This window comes from Cololabis saira, chromosome 22 (genome assembly GCF_033807715.1).
Source record: "Cololabis saira isolate AMF1-May2022 chromosome 22, fColSai1.1, whole genome shotgun sequence".
Lineage (NCBI taxonomy): Eukaryota > Metazoa > Chordata > Actinopteri > Beloniformes > Belonidae > Cololabis > Cololabis saira.
The window spans coordinates 22654194-22674585 of record NC_084608.1 but is presented as its reverse complement, the minus strand read 5'-3'; the positions used below and the strand labels follow the sequence as shown (position 1 = coordinate 22674585).

At 41.1% G+C, this 20392-nt stretch overlaps 2 protein-coding genes across 9 annotated transcripts in view; one reads left to right on the top strand and one right to left on the bottom strand.

The window, feature by feature from the left end:
* acbd5a (acyl-CoA binding domain containing 5a) overlaps positions 1 to 20392 on the bottom strand; it is a 171144-nt gene that overhangs the window by 52872 nt on the left and 97880 nt on the right. The gene's annotated exons all lie outside the window — the stretch shown is intronic.
* The window catches only part of abi1a (abl-interactor 1a), a 64377-nt gene that overhangs the window by 40418 nt on the left and 3567 nt on the right, over positions 1 to 20392 (top strand). The window contains exons 4-10 of one of the 8 annotated variants that reach the window (XM_061713339.1): positions 3761 to 3775; positions 5669 to 5772; positions 6337 to 6486; positions 12611 to 12711; positions 13783 to 13899; positions 17147 to 17428; positions 18660 to 18746. In XM_061713339.1, the coding sequence (XP_061569323.1) occupies positions 3761 to 3775; positions 5669 to 5772; positions 6337 to 6486; positions 12611 to 12711; positions 13783 to 13899; positions 17147 to 17428; positions 18660 to 18746 (856 nt within the window). The remainder of the gene's footprint in view (positions 1 to 3760; positions 3776 to 5668; positions 5773 to 6336; positions 6487 to 12610; positions 12712 to 13782; positions 13900 to 17146; positions 17429 to 18659; positions 18747 to 20392) is intronic. The other 7 variants (XM_061713340.1, XM_061713342.1, XM_061713341.1 and 4 more) reach the window with 7 other exon arrangements.

Sequence of the window (20392 nt, the reverse complement as noted above, 5' to 3'; positions counted from 1 at the left end):
CACCCTTTAACACCAAAACAGAGCTTGGATCAGAAAAATGCACATGACAGTGAATCTGCTGCTTAAAGTCTTCAAGATAATTGGATTTGCAGACTGTGCAATAAAAGTGTTTCCAATCAGCAGATTGGAGAATACCACTTGTATTTCTATGCCGCATTTAAAAAAAGTAGAAATTAAGTGACGTCAAGTCCAAACCCTGCTGTTTTAGAGGAATCACTCAATATTAGAATCGTGTTTGACAGAGGAAATTAAAATGACTGAAACCATCATGGTTTGTGGCTCCTTTGAGACTCTTTTGAAGCATCTATTTTGAGAACATCACACATTACATGGGGCCTAATCTCTTTGGATTTTCTCATTTAAACGTCTGTACAAATGCAGCATTTTTGTCAGTGAATGTAGAGAATGTGCACACCCACACACACGTTCCTACAGCAGCCCTATACCATTCACCTCCTCTCATCTGTGCATGTTGCAACCCAGAACCGATCAATATTTGATGTCAATGCTCCATATTAATTCATAGTATCTGTGATGGCTGCTGTTAGATGTCCTCCTTGTGCAGAAGGACTACAGCCTTGTTTTACTTACTGACCAGAATCAATACTGTAATGGGAGTTTAAATCATGTCTATTGGCTTCAGTTTACTGTGGAGCTCACTGCATGTGCCCGAGGGTCTGCATTGGCCTCAATGTTGAGTTGGTTTTACACAAGGGTTGTGTTGTTAAACGCCTGTAAAACGGAGAAGAAACATCATAATAGGCTTACACACTGTATGACAGAGAGATGTTCTCACTCGCACTGAATGTAGGAATAAGGACAACTGCGACATAGTATGGGCTAAGATTCATGTAGAAAGCCATCATATTATTATCTGAACACAGCTGCATCATATCAGTAATCAGTGGTATCCCAAAATGACTAGAGGCGTTACTAAATCTCCAGGCGACAGATGTCTTCCAGGGACATATTGCTTTTTAGAATAAAAAAAGAGATTTAATCAGCATGGCTTAAGGAATCCAGGCATGATAACATTGGGTGTTTCAGGTAAGGCTTCAGTAAATTCTCAGTTTTATCATTTAGGACTTTAGATAATTACTTAAGCTTTAATGCTTTGAAAAAGATAAGTCTGGGTTTCTGTAAGATATCTGTACAACTGAGTGTCCCCAGTTAAGTTCCAAATCTTTTGAAAAATTCATTTCTGAAAATGTCAGTCGTACGGAAGAGTATTAGGGCCACTTAAAAAAAAAAAAAAAGAATTCTGAGAAAAAAAGTCAGAATTCCTACTTTAATCTCAGAATTCTGAGAAAAAAAGTCAGAATTCTGAGAAAAAAGTCAGAATTCTGAGAAAAAAGTCAGAATTCTGACTTTTTTCTCAGAATTCTGACTTTAATCTCAGAATTCTGACTTTTTTTTGGGGCAGCACAGTGGCTTAGTGGTTAGCACTGTTGCCTCACAGCAAGAAGGTCCCCGGTTCGACTCCCAGGCCCGGCAGGGGCCTTTCTGTGTGGAGTTTGCATGTTCTCCCCGTGCTTGCGTGGGTTCTCTCCGGGTACTCCGGCTTCCTCCCACAGTCCAAAAACATGCACGCTGTCCAGGGTGTAACCCCTGCCTCACACCTGAAATGAGCTGAGATAGGCTCCAGCAGACCCCCGTGACCCCGCAAGGGATAAAGCGGGTATAGATAATGGATGGATTCTGACTTTTTTCTCAGAATTCTGAGATTAAAGTCAGAATTCTGACTTTTTTCTCAGAATTATTATTTTTTTTTTTTTTAGTGGCCTAGAATTCTGACTTTTTTCTCAGAATTCTTTTTATTTTTTTTAAGTGGCCCTAATACTCTTCCGTACAGTCGCATACAAACTCCAACATTTCAACTTCCAGGCTGAAACCAACCTGGTATGAAAAGCTGCTGTTTATTGACTGACTGCTATGGGGTGGCCCCAATAGTGAGTTAATCGTCATTGACCCTCGTGTTAAAATGTCCAAGAAATTTATGTGTCATTAGGGGGATGGACTTTTGATTGGCAGTCGGTACAGCCAATGGCAAGGTGCCATGACTTTTGCTACTTAGCACTGTATTGGCTATTAATAAAAACTTTACACAGCACAGTCATTCATTTTCAAAGATGTGTTTTTTTCGAGCTGTTAATTGTGACAAGAAAATAGAAATTAATGTCACCCTATCCAGCTGACCAGTTGGAGCAGAGTGGGGTCTGGATGCAGTTCTTGAAGATTCGGAAGGTAAAATGAGGCATTTCAGACTGATGAGGTGCTGCAGGAATATTGCACCAAAATGTATTTTCATTCAAGGATGAACCTCTATTTAAGCAGTTGCATGCACAATTTGTAAACCAGCATAATCTAGGTATTTGTTGTAGTCTTACAAAAATATTTGGAAAATGAATAAATGAATAAACTATAATTGCATAAAGCAAGCAGCAAATAATACTAATCATCAGCCACTCTTGGCTGCTACTTTTCTATGATTTGTTTTAAACAATACTCACAAAACTGAAAGTCTTGAGCGAGTTGTCCTTTTTGTTTGAATATCAGCTGGGTTTATAAATTATGGCCACTGCAGAGATGTCACCTTTAGATTACTGCTGATGGGTTTAAAGATCGATTCTCCACAGCAAAAGCTTATTTTTTTTCTTTAAAGTGACACCAGTGGGAAGTTGTTTAGTTTACCGTATAAATAACTTAATAATATAGTTTCAACACAGTGTTGAGAGTCATAAAAAATGTAGCTGCTGTGCATTATTGAAGGCTGACCTCAGAGAGCCTGCTGGAGGCAACTCTGACCTTTTTCCCCCCAGATTGACATCCAAGCCTTCTTGGACTAGATAATGACCTTAATCTGAACCTGTCTGCCCATAATTTATCACTGACACATTTACACACTGACAGTTACTTACACTTATACTACTACTTACACTACTATCATGTTCGAATTAAAGACGTTTGAATTGAATTGAACGGTCCGGATTGTTCAGCAGAAGTAGGCTTGGGCATTTTTAGCATGACCTAGATTACGAATAAAATCTTGTCTAGTACTGATAAAGGGAGTGAAATTTGCCTTTCACAGCTGGACTGCAGGGTTTTTTTTTTTGTTTTGTTCGTTGTTGTTTTTTAAAGAGCCGATGATCTCAAACAGGACCATGCTGCAGCCTCATCATCTCATTGTTTTGTGGTCTTTTGAGACTACAAAAAAATGTTTTTGCAAAGGCCATCAAGGAAGCTGCATTATAGATGAACCACTTGACTCGGTGCATAAAACTGTGTCAAACTGTGCATAAACTCTCCCGCTGTGTTGTCTTTGACTCAAGCCACCATGTGTTTTTTTTTGTTTTAGTTTTTTTTTTTTTTATTGTAGCTGGCAGTTTTAAATCGTTTAAACCTAGTAATGCTTAAATCAGCGTTTCACATACAGTGTTCTGTTTCAAAGACTTGATTTGGGGAAGGCAGATTCATCCGGGTATCACTGCTCTGCCATCGGATCTTTGAGATTCCTCCACAGTCCCACTCTCTGGTCTCTGGGTGTGGTTCTGAATCAGGGGGACCAACCAGTCTTTTTATCCATTTCTGCTAGCTGCCAACCCTTCCAGGTCTTGCTAAATGTTTACGCAGCGTAAATAAAACAAGGAGTCATTTTTCTCATGGCAGCTTGTACTAATCCATTTGGATGTGGCTGTTTTGACATGCCCTCATTTTCTCTCTTCTTTGTTTTTTTTCTTTCTTCCCCCTCGCCCACACTAAGTGGCTAAAAGCCAAGGTAAGTCTGATTTGTCACATGACCCATTATGCTGCAATATATTTTGATAACACTTGTTCCACAACCTGTCACATCCAACCCCTCTACATGTGATTAATGTTGCCGTTTCCCATGTTAACCAACCTGTAGTCCACCCTGTAGACAACACACAGCGTCTTCGTAGAAACCTACATATATATTTACCAACTGTGTATATTTCATCATTTATTCCACATGTTTTGTAATTAAATTGACGCTTATAGGCTTTCCAGACGACTTGCATATCTCCAAAATTGTTACCAACACTGCACATTGAGATGTGAAAAATTTATTTCTAACCTGAAATATGCAGCAAACGCAGTTTGATTCTGGTAAACAGATGTTTCGTTGGGGTTAGGTTACCCTCGGATAATAACAACCGAAACATTTACATACACTGGCAAGAAAAGGTATTTGAATCCCTTTAACTGTTTTTCTGCATGAAGTTGCCATAAAATGATATCTGGATGAAATCCATCTTCATCATGATGGTAGACAAACACAATATACCCAAGTTAATGATGCACAGTGGGAATTTATTGGATCTTTATTGAACACATCCATTAATTAACAGTGCCCGAGGAAAAGTAAGTGAACCCTTGGAGTTTATAGCAGCGCTTTCAAAACGTTTAGGAGTCATCTGAGATCGTTTCAGCTTCAGCTAAGACACATTTGTAGGACGTCTCTCTTGAGGTCGTTGCACAGCATTTCTACGGGGTTACAGTCTGACTGGGTCAAGAGGCGGATTAGATTCTGGTGGATGTGATTTGATGATTAGGGTCATTGTCTGTCACCCATCTTCTACTACACTTCAGCTGGCAAACTGCCAGCTTGACATTATCCTGTTTATTATTATTTGATATTATTATTATTATTATTATTATTAGGGCGTGAGCACTTACAGTGCGAAGGCCCTATTGTATCTGTATGAGGTGTTTTTATTTTTCTCGTTTTTCTTCCGACGAAATGAGGGCCTTTTTGCCCCCCTAAACGTGCCCCAAAAGTCACCAAATTTTGCACGCAAGCCAGGCCTGGTGAAAAATTTGATATTTAATGGTTTGCATTAATGGGCGTGGCCTAACGGCTCAACAGCGCCCCCTAGAAAACTTTGTGCCTCAAGCCCCACTATACGGTTTGACGTACATGCACGAAAATCAGTACACACCTGTATCATGTCGCAACTTCTCTTGGCTCCATGGCCGAAACGAACAGGAAGTCGGCCATTTTGAATTAATCGTGTAATTTTGGCGCAATTTATGCCATTTCTTCAGCCGTTAATGCGGCCCGAACCGTAACGTGCACCCAGGTGTGTTATACATCAAAATGTGCTTCTCGATCCTGCGACGATCCGAATTACTTTTCTCAGTTAAAAGCGTTACCATGGCGACGATAGACACCAAAAAACGCGCCCACCCTTCATCTGATTGGTCCATATTTGATAGTTCCTACTTTCTGCAATAACTTTTGAATGGTATGACATAAAGACTCGTGGGTGGTGTCATCAGACTCTGTTTTGAGTCCTTGACCTTTATTGGTGAAAATTGCACGCGCGAGGGCCCGTTCATCGCTGCTTGCAGCTTTAATTATTATTTATTATTATTATTATTCTCGACCATGATAGCAGGACACTTATCAACTAATTTGATTTGTCTGTAGTTACAACTTAGGTGAAGATCAATTCCAATTTTATTGCAAAATATTGCAGAAACCACTTAATTTCAAAGGTATCTCATACTTTTTCTTGCCACTTTTTTCTAGTGGTCATCTGATCAGCCTGTAACATTTGAGTCTTATCATGATACAAGTACTCATCACTGGCTTTGACTAAAGGAATCTGTCTTTTAAAATCACCGTCCACTGTTTCTACAACCACAGCAACATGGAAACAATCAAGCCGTCAGAGCAGGAACACTATCGAGGACCAATCCGCCGACGCAGAAGCCACCTAGCCCACCGATGTCGGGGCGCGGCACCCTCGGGTAAGACCAGACCCTCACGTTGCCAAACACCCCTGTGACTGACATGATTCAGTATGAAGTGGAACCACGTTTTAGTTTTTGTTTTGTTTTTTTTTGGGGGGGGGGGGGCGTTATGCTTAAAAAACCAGCAGTTAGGAGTAAGCTTGAAGACATTAATATTTAACATTTTTTGTCATGATTATCATATTTCCTTTGGTTTTGGCTCCTTTTGGATAGAAAACAGAGAATTATATACATTTGGTGGATGTTGGGAACGTCTGGGGACATTTATTTGATAATGTGACATACGTGTCCTGCCCTGAAGACGCCAGTCGTTGTCAGATGCACAGCAGCAGTCACTGACACTAATTAGACATTAACTGTGATGTATCCACATCCAGACTGTAGCGAGCAGCGTCCAGCTGAGTAAACCGACAGGATTTACAACCCTCCATTGATCAGGGCCTCACATTTCTCTTAGTAGTGTTTACAATTAATTAAGATCATAATAGCTTTTCAGTCATCATTGTTTGCATTCTGCTTCTTCTTTTTTCCTCTCTCTCTTTTCACCCCCCACCTCTTCAGACGCAACACGCCCTACAAGACCCTGGAGCCGGTAAAGCCGCCCACGGTGCCCAACGACTACATGACCAGTCCGGCCAGGATGGGCAGCCAGCACGGCCAGCACAGCCCCGGACGCACGGCGTCGCTCAACCAGAGGCAACGCACGCACAGGTAGACGAGCAAACCTATCTGTCTTGTTTTAGTGTTTGAACTTCCTGACAAATTTGTCATTGGGTCAAAAGGTTATGCATGAATTACACGTTTGATCTTTTTTTGGTCCCTACATTTATCTGTATGACAAAGGAAATAGCTCACACTTTTATTTTTAAAAAGATGCATAGAACAAATATGCACGACGCTGAAGTGACTTATCTTACTTGCAAAAAGTATTTATCTGTCAATCAGACATGACAGCTGAGAATGTACCTTGTTCTTGTACCTTGACGGTATTCAAGAACAAGTCCTTTTTGAAGTTTTTTCTCATTTCTGAAGGGATTTAAAAAAAGGTTCAAGAGTTCCAGCCAACAAGTCTTCCTGCTTGCATGTTCATGTATTGTTCCAAAGCAGTTTTGTACGGTATGTGAGATATGGAGTTTAAAAAAAATGAAAATAAACAATATAAACAGTAAAAAAAAAAGAGAATAGGTCACCAAATTTACGTGGACGACCTGCCTAGGTATTAAATAAGACATTAAATAAGTTAAGTCACTTTTTTCTTGTCCTTGAAAGCATTTATTTGAGTCTCTGAAGAAGAGACAACACAGTCACTTTTGTGCGCCTCGTTGTAAAGGTTTCTCATTCAGATTTGCAGGGTTCTGTGACATCACAGACCCAACTCTGCTTAGAGTTATCTGGCTTTCCCATATACAAATCTATCCATCTCCTCATCATGCTGCAATTTCATGTACCTCGTTAGTCAGCAGCGCAAAGATGTTTTAAAAGATGTGAATCTACAGGAGTGGAGTCGAGCCGTTGACTCCAACCCCTAAAAACCAGCTGATATGAACGGAGGAGTTAAGATGTGGCTGAACGGGAAGCTGTTGTATTTACATCAGGAAATCATGTCAATTTCTGAAAAAAAGGTCATGATGTTTCCTTAAAACTTGTGGGAGAAACACTGCTGGCCACTTCATGTGACCATTAATTGAAATATTTCATTTCAAAGTTTCAAACTCTCAGTGACAGTGATTAATGTTATTTTTTTATTTTGTGATAGAAGTAGCACAAATGTTCCAGGTGTAAATCCGAACTGACCATTACACACAGTATTGGGGTGTAAATAGTGAGTGAAAAAGCATCATGCCCATACGCTCCATGTTGGATAGTTTTAAGCTCTTCGTTTAGTTTAGCAGCTTAAAGCACTTTCACACCTCTTCCTCTCCTCTGCTGCACTAAATCCTACATTTGTCTGACAAGGCTTTGAGGGGCTCTCACTCCAGCCTGAAATACTCTGTTATTAATATCTGTAAAAGCTTCAGAGATAAAGTGCTGTTAAAAAAAAAAATAGTCAAGTGCAGCATGGAAACCCTTGAATGCTGCTTCTAACCCTTAAGGATTGTCCCCCCAGAATATGCGCTGCAGACGGCGAGGGCCACTTTCGTCAAATTTGAGTTATGAGAGAGTGAAGTCAACTCATTAGCTAAAGAGCCTGTTATGCTGACTGTGACGCTCATAAATATTACAATACTTTAATTTATTTCTTTCCTGTCCAGCCTCTTTTCTCCTTGGACTTCTTGGCCTTTACTTGTTTTGAAGAAGAGCAAAACAAATGTCTCTTTTAAAAAAACAAAAAACTGCTTGTAAGTTAAATCCACAATAATATCTGCTTAATAAACAATGCTGTCCTCGGAGTCGAACTCCCCGCCTCAGCTGATATTGCTGTGGCATCACTATTCGATTATATTGGCTCAAAGTCGGCGGAGCTTATTCAGCTCATCATTCTCTGTCAGCCTCAGCTGAGGTCTGAATTTAATATAAGCTCCTGCTGTACATTCCCTGCGTTTATCTAATTTGGGAAAGATTACATAGCCTACAAGCAGGTATGAGTGTTTGTGGAGAGTGTGCACGTTGCAGCTGCTGCGGAGTCCACACAATGGCGTCAGTTTTTAACACAGAATAAGATTTCTGCTTCAGCAATATCCAAAATAAACGGTTTTACAATCGCAAAACATGCACATTAATTCTTCTGCATCCACTACCCTCAATCTTCATCCTCCTTATTTTCCTAACTGCAGGGCATTAATTTAAAACCATGTTTAACCGGTTACTTATAAAGTGATATTGGGTTTAACTTCCCTGAGTCAAAGTATATTCACAGCAACAGATGAGACCAAATCATCTGGATACTTGCCCTTTGCTGGATGCCCCTGCTCCTTTTTGTCTTAAAACATCCTATCAAATTGGATAAATGATCAATCCAACATCTGCGGTAAACACGTAAAGGTGTTTAAGGCAAGGCAAGGCAAGTTTATTTGTAGAGCACAATTCGACACAAGTTAATTCAAAGTGCTTTACATCAACATTAAAAGCGGCAAACATCAACAAGGATTTTATACATGTTAAAATATCAGTTTCAGTTTCATTTAAAGAAATGTTTGATTCACTTTTAGTCACATATCCCTACAATCAGCAAAAACCAGCCACAGTGACTTGAATCTCTCGTTCCAGCCGTGTTTTTTAATGATTTTGTAATAACTGTATATACTCGCTGAACAGCTGAGGGAAGTGACCAACAGACTCCAGAGAGTAATGTAAGAAAGAAAACGAGAGTGACTCAGTAAGAGAGGAGAAACAGTGATGACAAGTGACTAAACGCTTATAACCTCCTTTTTTAATGTTCTGTTATGACATCTTAAAGTCATGCTATGGCATATTTGGATTAAAAATTTTGGAAGAAGAATAATGTACTGTAATTTATCTGTTTTGATACACGAGAGGGTTTTTTCATTGTTTCTGATCAGCTGACACGGTGGTGGCTGAGGGGTTTTTGAACCTAAATGTTTCTTTCTTTCAGTCATCTCATTTATTGTAAAACCATCACTGGCTGATGATGACTTACAGCTCTACTAAAACTTCACAGCCATTTTTGTCACGACTAAGCCTCGTAAATAAGTAGAATTATTTTTTTAATATGGCTATAATTATAACAAAAGCCTCCATTTTAAGTGTTTTCATGCTTTTGGCTGTTTAAATTCACAATGGAAAAGCAGAACTGCTCAGTTTCCTTCTTTAAAACTTTATCTGTGGTCATGTCGGCATCATCAAGCTAAACTTTGATTGGGCGCATCTTGTTAGTAAAACAGCTTTTGCTCATATGGTACTTTTATACTCCACTAAATTAATTTACGTCAACATCCAAGTTTTTACACATAAAATACATAAAATAATGGTTGTTTTTTTACGCCATATGGGCTACATTGCTGGTTTTTTATGTATTTATTTTCCCTTATTTTAAGACAAGTTATGTCAAACATACTGTTGGCTGTTTTTGTGTTTGTGTGGGTTTTTTTTTGGTGTGCTCCTGGGATTTCCGTCAGCTGTCGGGAAATGAGCTGTAACTTTTTCTAAGCATGGCTGTGCCACAGATGGTCAGTTTATGAGAAGTTCCTATATTTTGCGGTGGCTGACTGAGCAAAACATGCAAACAGGAGGAGAAGCAGCTGAACTCGAGATGAGGGTAGTCGCTAGTGTTTCTAAAACAAGAGGACAGAGGAAGCAAAAGCTGCGGAAGACATGAATGGGTGAGAGTTTGAAAGAGTAAGCTATAGAGAGATTAGAATAGATAAATCAAAAACATGCTTGTGGGGGAGCTGATGTGTGCTTTTCACTTCAATAAGAGGGATGACATGATACTGTTTGGCCTTTATCCCCCACAGACACTCCTGTCCTGCAGCCACCACCATCCTTCAGAGGGGTAACCCTGTTGTTTGTGTGTGGAGAGCCTGAGGGGAGGGGGGCGTTACTGGCATGGATTTGAGAGGGAAGAAGGGAGGCGCTGATGGGGTGGAAACAGGAGCTAACGAGACACTGGGGGGAAGGGCAGTGGGCAGGGGTTCAGTGGGGTGGGAGATGAAAAGGGGAATCCACTTGACATGCAATGAAGACATGAGAGAAGGAGGTCTAGGGATGTAAGGGTGATAGGTGGGTGGGGGGGGTCTGCTGAAGTGCAGAGATGAAAGAGAGGGAAAAAAAGGAGACGTGGGGCAAAGACTTGGTGCAGAAATTAGGATCAAGGCCAGCCTGAGAAAGACAGCGAGAGAGCAGGAGGGGGATTTAGTTAGTAGACCATTGATCTGCAAGCCCCGGGGTCAAATGCAGGGTAGCGCTGCGCTTAGGCCACTGCAGAGCCGCCTTCACGTGACCTATATACTGTTCAGGGCACCACTTAAATATCCATTACCATGCATACGTCTGTTATGATACTTTCTGACTGGAGAAGTTGTGCTGGTTATTTCTCTGAAGGTTTTTGTGAAATTTTCACATAAATATGTTCAGTAGATCAAAATATTATGATGATCTGAATTTCAAGAGAAGCAGTCTACACTACCGTACAATATTATCAGTATTTAGTGGAGATGGAAGTAATTATCTCTAATTATGTTATTATTTTAGCTATTTTCTTTTGTTGTACTTTTCTTTTCTGAGCCTTACAACTCACTCCTTGAATAAAACTTAATTATGATGGGACGAAAGTATGTTTTCTTTTGGAATTTATTACATACATTTATTCAGTTTTATCATATTTTGCTTATAAATTACAGGTTTATTTCTTATGCACATTTGTGTTCAGGTTTTCAAACATGTACATCTGACTAATTGATATTATGTGACTTGAAGTGAAAGATAAGACCTTAGATTTGGAAAAAAAAAACAATACTTTTACTTGCACTTAACATGTAAAGTACATTTATAAAATAGTTACAGCCCTTTTTTTCTCAATACTAAATATGTGATTTCTTTGTCTTCAGGAGAGAGGTCCAATATGTGAAAGTAAAATAATTTTATGGAGAATTGTAAACATGTATTTGACATACTTCTGGTGGTGATCACTTCTCACGACCATCGTTGACCTGCCTCTACATCCCGACTGGAGGACGTCGTGGACAGATTCAGTTATACTTTGGAAAGGCACTGTCTTATCTGTGTAAGCTCATAAGAGTGGACAAAAAATAACGGAGCAGAAACTAAGCCAGGAGCTCAAAGGACCCATCTGAGAGCTCAGAGGCAGCGTTGTGTGTTGACACATCTACAAAACACTGCAACCCACAAGACCTGGGTGTGTGTTTTGTTGGGATTTTTGTCTAAAATGAGACAGAACTGTTAAAAACAGTAAAATTAGCATCGTTTGCTTTGTTGGACCATGTTGGATTCTTGGCGAGGTTCCTCGGACTTTCCGAGTTGGGCGTTCCAGTTGAAACATCCGACTTGAAACTAGAGGATTCTGATTTCCGAGTACCAGTGGAACACGCCATCACAACAACACCCAAGACGAGCGTAGACCTCATTTAGACATGTTCCTATAGGAACCTCCGTTACCTTCCGCAGTTGCAAAACTTCCCTTTCCATTGTTTTTCGGAGCATTATTTGCATCCCCTTCTTTGAAAACTTTCAACACGTGCAGTGGAGTTCAAAGAGAACTAACATGCTGGCTTTCTTTCAGCTACAAATATATATGGCTTAATGGTAAATGGCTTACACTTATATAGCGCTTTCCAGCTGTACTCCTACAGCCTCAAAGCGCTTTACACTGACATAAACTCACACACTCACACACCGGTTGTCGGCGGAGCTGCAATACGGCCATAAGTTAGAAAATGGAAAGTTAGTTTCTCTCCAAAAGCAGCAATAAATTGAAATTAGCAACGATTGCATTGTCGAACCGTCCATGAAGACTTGTTCCTCATCGCACTGAACACCAGGGGGAGCATTTGTTATTTCGTATGGGTTGACTGGATAGATTGGAGGCAAGTGGAAACAAGAAGTTAATGGTGACTGTTGTCATGATGCCTTTAATGACAGCTGGATTCCGTACTATGGTGAATGTGATGAATTTAATGAGCAGCAAGTAATTGGATTTGTCTCACAATCACAACTCGGAACAGACTGACTGACTGAAAATAGACAGATTTGGATCATCAGTCAATCAATGTGTGTGTCTAATTAACCGACGCGGTGATTTTGAGGTCTGCAGCTGCAGCGTTCCCACCAGCTCTGCTGCAGCTCTGCCGTGTGCATCCTGAGCAGGCCGGCCTGAATAAAGCGACGTCCTCTTTCCCTTCTGTGTCTCCTCCCACAGTGGAAGCAGCGGGGGCAGCAGCAGCCGGGAGAACAGCGGCAGCAGTGGAATTGGCATTCCCATCGCCGTGCCTACACCCTCCATTCCCAACTCTGGCCCAGGTGATCCTCGCAGCGGCTCTATCTTTCAGTGCACAGTCACCACATGCCGTCATACTGCCCATGACACTTGTGAAACAGGATCAGGCTTTTTGCAAAGCGTGAAATAGAACCTGCCTTTAGATCTTGTTGTATTTGCTTTCTAATAATATGTATCCCATTTCAGGGGATTTTCTTTACCCTTACGAGCATTTATATGGCTTAAGATCTCTAAAGCTCACGTCAGATGAAACCTGCACAGTTCTTTTGACCCGAGTAAAGCTGCCGATTGCTTTAAACATTTACAGGAACAAATGAGAATGTTGTTTGCATAGTGTGCACAGCTGTGTGAGCCTCAGCCAGAGTTTACTTTTGAACAAAAATCCAACAAAAGACTTATTCCCTACTGCATACCATCACTGTGTACTATTCTCACCATTGGATATCTACATGTGCACATCTCAAATAACAAATGTAAAAGAAACTTTCAGCAGTACATTTTAAAAAGAACGGAGCAGGCTTTTAATAAATATGCTCATAAAATGCATGATTAAGCATAAGAAAGGCATAAAATGCAAAGGTATACATGTAAAGGCTTCTTGCAGACAGTGAAATTGTGTCACACAAAGCCCATGTTTACCAGACGGGGATTATTGAGGCCCATTGTGTTCAAGGCACAGCTGATTCTCTATCCTACTGTGTAAATAGGCCAAGCTGTGTGAGGCCCAGCGCTTTACATTAGAAGAGTTCGGCCCTCGTAACGCCAGACTCGAGCTACGCAGTGTTACTTTACACCGTGACTAAGAAAATGCTTTGTTTGTGAAAAATGATTTTTAAGCCGGCCCATAAATATTTAAGCTTTTCTGCAGCTGACGCTTTTACTTTGGCAGGATCAGCTCTGGCTGCAAGCAGGTTGCCATGGAAACACTCAATTCACACTACAGAGGAGAGCGCTTCCGAGCGCGCTCCATCGTGAAGCAGTCGAAGTGTTCCCCCGGCGCACGAAGGGGTTTTATATTGTCTTGATGTTATGTAACTGAGCAGGAGACGGCGAGCTTTACGCGCAGCTCCAACTAACATTAATGCTCCTTTCAGCCCCGCCCATATCCGCTCCGCCACCCCCACCCCCTCCTCCACTACCTCCACCTGCTCCTCCCGTGCCCGGGGTCGCCCCCCCGGCACCACCACCACCACCACCACCACCACCCATAGGTGAGATCCTCCGAACACCAAGGTTGCTTCCTTCTCGTCTGCTGAGCTGGTGGTGGATCATCTCTCCGGGGTTGAAGTCCTTCTCGTGGACGAGACTCTCAAATCAGGGTGCTGTGGGTGCGGCTGTCTGTCTGAACACACTGCAAGCAACTTTTAATTATTGTAAATTAATTTATAAATGCAGCTCCCCAAAAAAGTAGTTATACAACAAGTTTGGTGAAGAAAAAACTTGAAAAGCATCAGCAAGGCAGCTGCAAGCCTTTTTGAGAGGATTTGTCTTGTATAAATTGGGACCATATGGAAAATGCAAAAAGAAAGGAAAAAAAACTGTACTTTGACTTATTTTCAATTCTATACCTGGGTTTCGCAGGTGTGGGCGAAACATTTAAGTAAAGCAGTGTAGTTACATGCACAAATTATACTCAAAACATTACTGTACACTAATTAAGCCTCATTTAAACACTGTCCCAAAGTCGACGTCAGCATCTCTGGACTCAGAAGTGTAATTGTGATCGGACGAATTTGTGTTCCAGATCTTTGTGGAAGGAATATGAGCATAAAATGTAGCGTTGAGGTTTATGGCGCCCTCAGAAGCCGTCTTTCTGCCGTTGGTGCATAAACAATGAGATGTCAGAGGAGCTTATGCTGCCTTCAAGGTGGCATCTTTTCCTGGTACGTCTTTATCAACGAGACGGGAGGAAGAGAGCAGAGTTACTGGACTGATCTGTTAGTCGTCCTCGACCGTCTCCAGTACCGAACAGGTGGACAACAACAGTAACTGTACTGATTTTAAGACAAGTTTGCAATCGGAGCACCTGTTACTTTTCCATTTTAATGTTTTGTTTTTTTTGTTTGTTTTTTTGAGAAAAAAGAGAAGAAATCTATTAAAAAACATAATGTGATCAGGTCTCATACTGTCTGCAAGGAAAAAGCCAAAGTAAGCTTAAGTTGTATCTTCCATATCGTCCCAGTTTCTTTTCTTTTTTGTTGTAATATTGGTTGTAAATTTAATTTCTGAGGTTGCTTGCAGTGTGAATGTTACATAGTCTTTTGAAAGATTTTTGTAACATTTTCATGTTGACCTTTTTATTTTTCCTAATTGCTGGTGGTGGTATTTTGTTCCTTAATTCTTAACTGATCTCTTACCAGGTTATAAAGACCTTTTACGTCATCATTCTCTTACTAGAAAGTAAAAAAAGTTAACTGACTTTTCCCATCAAGCTGCTGTGGATCTAAAAAAAAAAAAAAATTGTTCCTGGCTGATCAAGAAAGTTGTATCAGAACTACTTACAGGTGGTAATTCTGTAAAAATGTGTCTTTGAAGCTTCCCGTGCACACAGGTAAAGTATGAAACCGATTCTGGTTAAAGCTGCATTGGGCCACATTTTCCCAAACTCAGACACTTTTTCACAACTTGTTTTTGCTCGTCACTCATGGAAGCAGATGCACCGATCCAGATAGGTCTACTGTTGATGTTTGGTTAGACATTTGACATGAATAATATGCAAAAAAAAGTTTTAAAAATCTAACATGATTTAAGGAGAGATCATTTTAAAAGAGGTGCAGACTGGAATGTAATATTTGGTTTCATAAAATTATACAAATGCTGCAAGAAAGCTGCAGTTTAAACAATATTTTTAATCAGTTTGAACACACAAGATGTCTATAAACCAGTACAGTAACTTCCTGTTTACTAAATTTGGACCATATTAAATGCAGTGCATTTCTTGTAAATAGTTTTTTGAATTAAGAAAGTTTTATCAGCTCAGACTTCTTATTTAGTTTTGCTCGTAAAGCCTTACTCAGTGAAACATTTGAGGCCATGCCGTTTTAAGCTTGGCGTCAGCATGCAGCTGTGTTTTCATGATCTGCTACTGGACCAGTGACGCTTGCCAGATCTGAATTGTACCTTGTTTATGTCGATGCTGGCCAGTTTGAACTCTGCTTGGGTGAATTTAGCTCAATTTGTGGCAGCTGGGTAACATGTTTAGAGACATGAACTTGGCATCAATCCCGAGGCATCATACGGTATCGGGACTGTTGTCGCTTCTGGTCTCTCCTATTTAGGCCATAATGGGAACCGATCTGTCTGGCTACCTGAAATCAGTCTTAACATGCTACTTTTCATTACACCTTTTGTTTTATTCTGAGAACCACAGTTAATGTCACATATATGCACCACATATTAATTGTTGCCTGATGCAGCTTTAATCGTCATGGGGTATTGACTCTGAATGACTGACTGATATTGGTTTTAATTCTTTGTGAGAGCTCTGCAAGACTGAAAAGCATCCAGCTGTTTGATTAGAATCAACTTCTATGTGTGCGTTTCCTGAGCATCTGCATGTCTGACGTGCAAAAGCTCTTATTTTCTTGAGTGAGATGACAACTTGAAACGGGTTGCACCCTCTAAGCGTCATCGCGCTCCTTCAGCTGTAATTACTTCTGTTGTCGACAGCAGACAGAAATTGGTCTGTGTTCTGAGTTTTCCACTTCCTCCCGTTCCTCCCATTCCTATTTGACGGCACGGCCTCCTGAGGAGATTGTATGTCATCAAGAAATGTGAGGAGGAAATGCTCAAGCAGAGCAGAGGAGGGAAAAATATCTTTAATCCTTCTTTTCCTTTCAGTGTTTCCTTTCAAATATTTGACATTTAATGTTGTGGTGTAAAAATAATGTTTTGTGTTGACAAATGAACAAAATATCATAAACACTGCCTGAATTGTCTGAAAGGTGAGAGAAAAAGGTTCATTTTTGAAGCCTTTTCCGGTATATATCGGTCTGTTTTGTTACTGCTCTGCCTCTTCCACACCCTCATCCTTCGTCTATCTGTGCAAGATTCAATCAAAAGACTTGTAGTTACTGTAGCCCTCATGAAATGCACCACTGTAACAGTTACCGTAACAATCAACGCTGCTTCCCTCGGCTTATTTGCTTCCTCTGTCTGGTTATTGGTGTTTCATAAGGTACTAATCAGTATTTAAAGCCACTCTATGTAGCAGTTGGGCAACAAAATGCGCCTCTAATGGGACAAAGTGGTATTGCAACACGTATTTTCAGCAGCTCTTATGTCAACACGGTGGATTTACGACAATAGAGTGGCTTTAAAAAGCTTTCCATGTCTTTTACGGTGTTGAAGATTCATGTTCTGTCTTTTCTTCTTTCAATCTCTCCCGTCTAACCCTTCCCTCCCTCTCTGATCCCGCCTGGCTGTCCTTCCTCTCCTCCCTGTCTCGGGGCGCTATAGCGGTGGCCCCTGGGCCCGGTCTTGGCCCCGCTCCAATGTCCCAGTTTGGAACCATCTCGCGGCAGATTTCGCGACACAACCCCTCCAACTCCTCTGTCTCTATGGTTTCGGCCACGGGCACCTACCGCCGGGCGCCATCGGTCACTTCGCAGTTCTCCCTGCAGCAGCAGCAGCAGCAACTACAGCAGCAGCAGCAGCAGCAACTACAGCAGCAGCAACTACAGCAGCAACTACAGCAGCCTCATATTAACGGAGGCACTCCTGGCTACGGCCAGAACTCAAGTAAGGCCCTTCTGTCTCCAGCTCCAACACCCTCACATGTCACCGGTGACGCACCGAAGCTCACATTCTCCCCGATCATTCACAGCAGCAAACTAAAGGACACTAACCTGTGCAGCCACAGAGTGGTATTTCATATTTGCAAGTATGCTCTGAAGGTCAGGCTTGCTTTTTCTTGTCAGAATGATGGACTTTCCCTCCCCCTAAAGTGCAGTTGAAAGCTTTTTATCCGACCATGTGATGCCTTTAGTATCGATGGAGGATGCATCATCCTTTGATTCCAAAGCGGATGAAACGCAGGCAGTCGATTTCTGCTGAAAATGCAGAGTCATTGTTTCTGGCGTCTTTCATTTCTGTCTGTAAACGGTGCCCAGTCATGGTTTCTGGCATGATTTATGGACAGACACGATTGCCCCCCACCCCCAGTTACATGGGTTACATATTTAACTGTTTTTTGAGTGAGTGTTAAACGGCGATTTGTGACCTTTCAAATTGCTAGTGGGATTTCTCCCAGGCATGTGGTCACGCTGGATGAATGGCATTTACACCTGGCTGAGATCAAATCGCAGGGAAAGCTAATCCACCTCCAGATGTGGCCAATCACACGGCACCTGGCAAGCAATTTATACCTCGTACATCCAGACACAACAACCTTTTGCAGTTGCGATGATAAAACCAGGTGCGGATAGGGTTCTGGTCCCTCTTGGGTCCACAGTCTGTCTGGGTCTGTGAATCCTGGTGCGTGATCTAGATTAAGCCTGAAAAAAAATGAGAATCCAAATTTCTTCCCACGTCTCAAGGGGGTTGATTGAAGTACAGGTTTCTTCTGAGGTAAATCTTGCCCCCCTGTGGACGAAGACGACATTTCTGTAATTTAAGAATGGCAACAGTCTGAAGACGAACGTAATCCTCCGTTTATCCTCCGACCTCAGTGACCCTCAGATGCCAAGTGAAATCTCATCACAGCACCAACACTTGTGCGTGATCTGGGGAGACACTGCACTATTAAAAAATAAACAAAACTCCCAGTTCATCATTGACTAGAAGGGGCTACATATTTTACCTCTGGCCCCTTTTCTTGTTTTTTTTTTCATCTTTGATTGTGTCGCCGTTGCGTTTTCTTGGGTTCTACTCTGCATTCTTGGTGACTGATCAGCTCCATTTTTTTTCTTCTCCTCTCTCTTTCTCTCCCTGTCCATTTCTCTGCCTTCTTGTCTTTTTTGCCGGCTTTCAGTGTCTGTCGCTCCTCCTCCTCCCCCCATGCCCCAGCTGACTCCACAGATCCCCCTGACTGGCTTTGTGGCCAGGATGCAGGAGAGCAGTAAGTGAAGAGGCTGCACGCAGTCGTTTTTATCCTCATCTGTGCCAACTGTTCCCATTTCCACAACACCCAGCATGCATCATGCTTTTTCATCTTCCATAGCTTGCATATGTCTCGTTTGACGTCACTGTTAATGTGACTCATGAGTAAATTTCTGTTGTGTGGAGGCAGATTTATTTCTGCAGTTGCAGGCCGACTTTTGAATGCAGTCTAGGATTAATCTCTTGCCGTACAGCAGAAGCACGACTGTTGTTCTGCAGAGTTAATCTGAAATAAATTATTATATTTAAAAGGAAAAGTTGTAAGAAGCCGTGACAGTTAGGCTTCTCTGCCGCCCCCTGCTGGTATGAAATAGAAGTGTCGTCATTGCCGTGATTTATATCGCTCACTTAAAGACCAATGCCAAATTATGTTTTATAGGATGATTTTAATTGAACAGCAAGTTACTTCTTGCTCAGAAATGTTGATCTTAACTGATGAAACTACAACAATTCAAAGTATTTTACAAGTACAGCGCCTGCTGTTTTAGCCTTTGCTGTATATTTTCTGGTGTTGTGCCACAGAGATTTTATTGTAAATAGTCTGTGACATTTAACAGAAAAATGTTTGCAGGGACTGTTAATCTAAAAAGCATGGAAAAAATGTGTTTACATACTTTTTTTTACTTGTCTTTATATTTATCTACATGAATGACGGATAGTAGGACAGAATGTAAATAGTTGGGCATCGCCTTGAATGTAGCTGCAAAAAGAAATCATGGGGAAAGTAGGATCATTTTTTCCTTTCATAAGGGATGATCCAGGGTCTCCTAGGCTTAAGGAGATAATAAAGGAAGCTCTGACTCCCACTTGTTTACCATTTACAGAAATTGAGCAGCTCTTATTGTTGCTGGTACTAAGATACTTGTGGATCATTTCACCCATTTAGGAACCTTTCTAAACAAAACAATCAACGAGCCACAACCAGACAGGTTTTAGGCATGAAGAGAGTTGGCTCATGATGGTTTCAATATAAGACTCCCTAGATGCCTCCGTGTGTCAAATAGTAAAGGTATTTATTCCTCTTACCAGCCAACACAGGAATCAAACAGATCTTTTATTTGTAAACAAGCTTTTTGCATATCACTTAGAATAGTATTGGCATGGTTTCTACTGAGATACTTTAGTTTGAAGTTCATCAAAAGGTTCTGGATAAATTTATGCTTGAATTTTGACCATCACTTTGAAAAAAGGTATTCGTTTTTTCATCCACTATTAGTCTTTGTTCCTTTATTTCCTTGTTGAAAAGTCCAGGATTGCTTAAGGTTTTTTTTTGCCTGTCTCCTGCATCCTGCTTGACGTTTTCTTTCACAATCTCGGTGGACCTCTTTTGGTGTTGATCTTACAAAGTTACACCAAGAATGGTCCAACTTTGAAAGATCCTCTGACTTTCTAAAGTTAAAGGAAGCTCTAACAGCAAAGTGAGAGCACCTGACCGATCAGAAATTACCGATAACCAAAACTGATTCCCAACGAGAACCTGTATACGCTAGCAGGCCGTGGACCACGGTGATGATGCTGCCTGGAGATGGTTGCAGAAGAGGAGTAGACCAAAATATTGCAGCAGTTTAAAAAGACAAGAAAAATTAAGAACAGATTGATAAATTA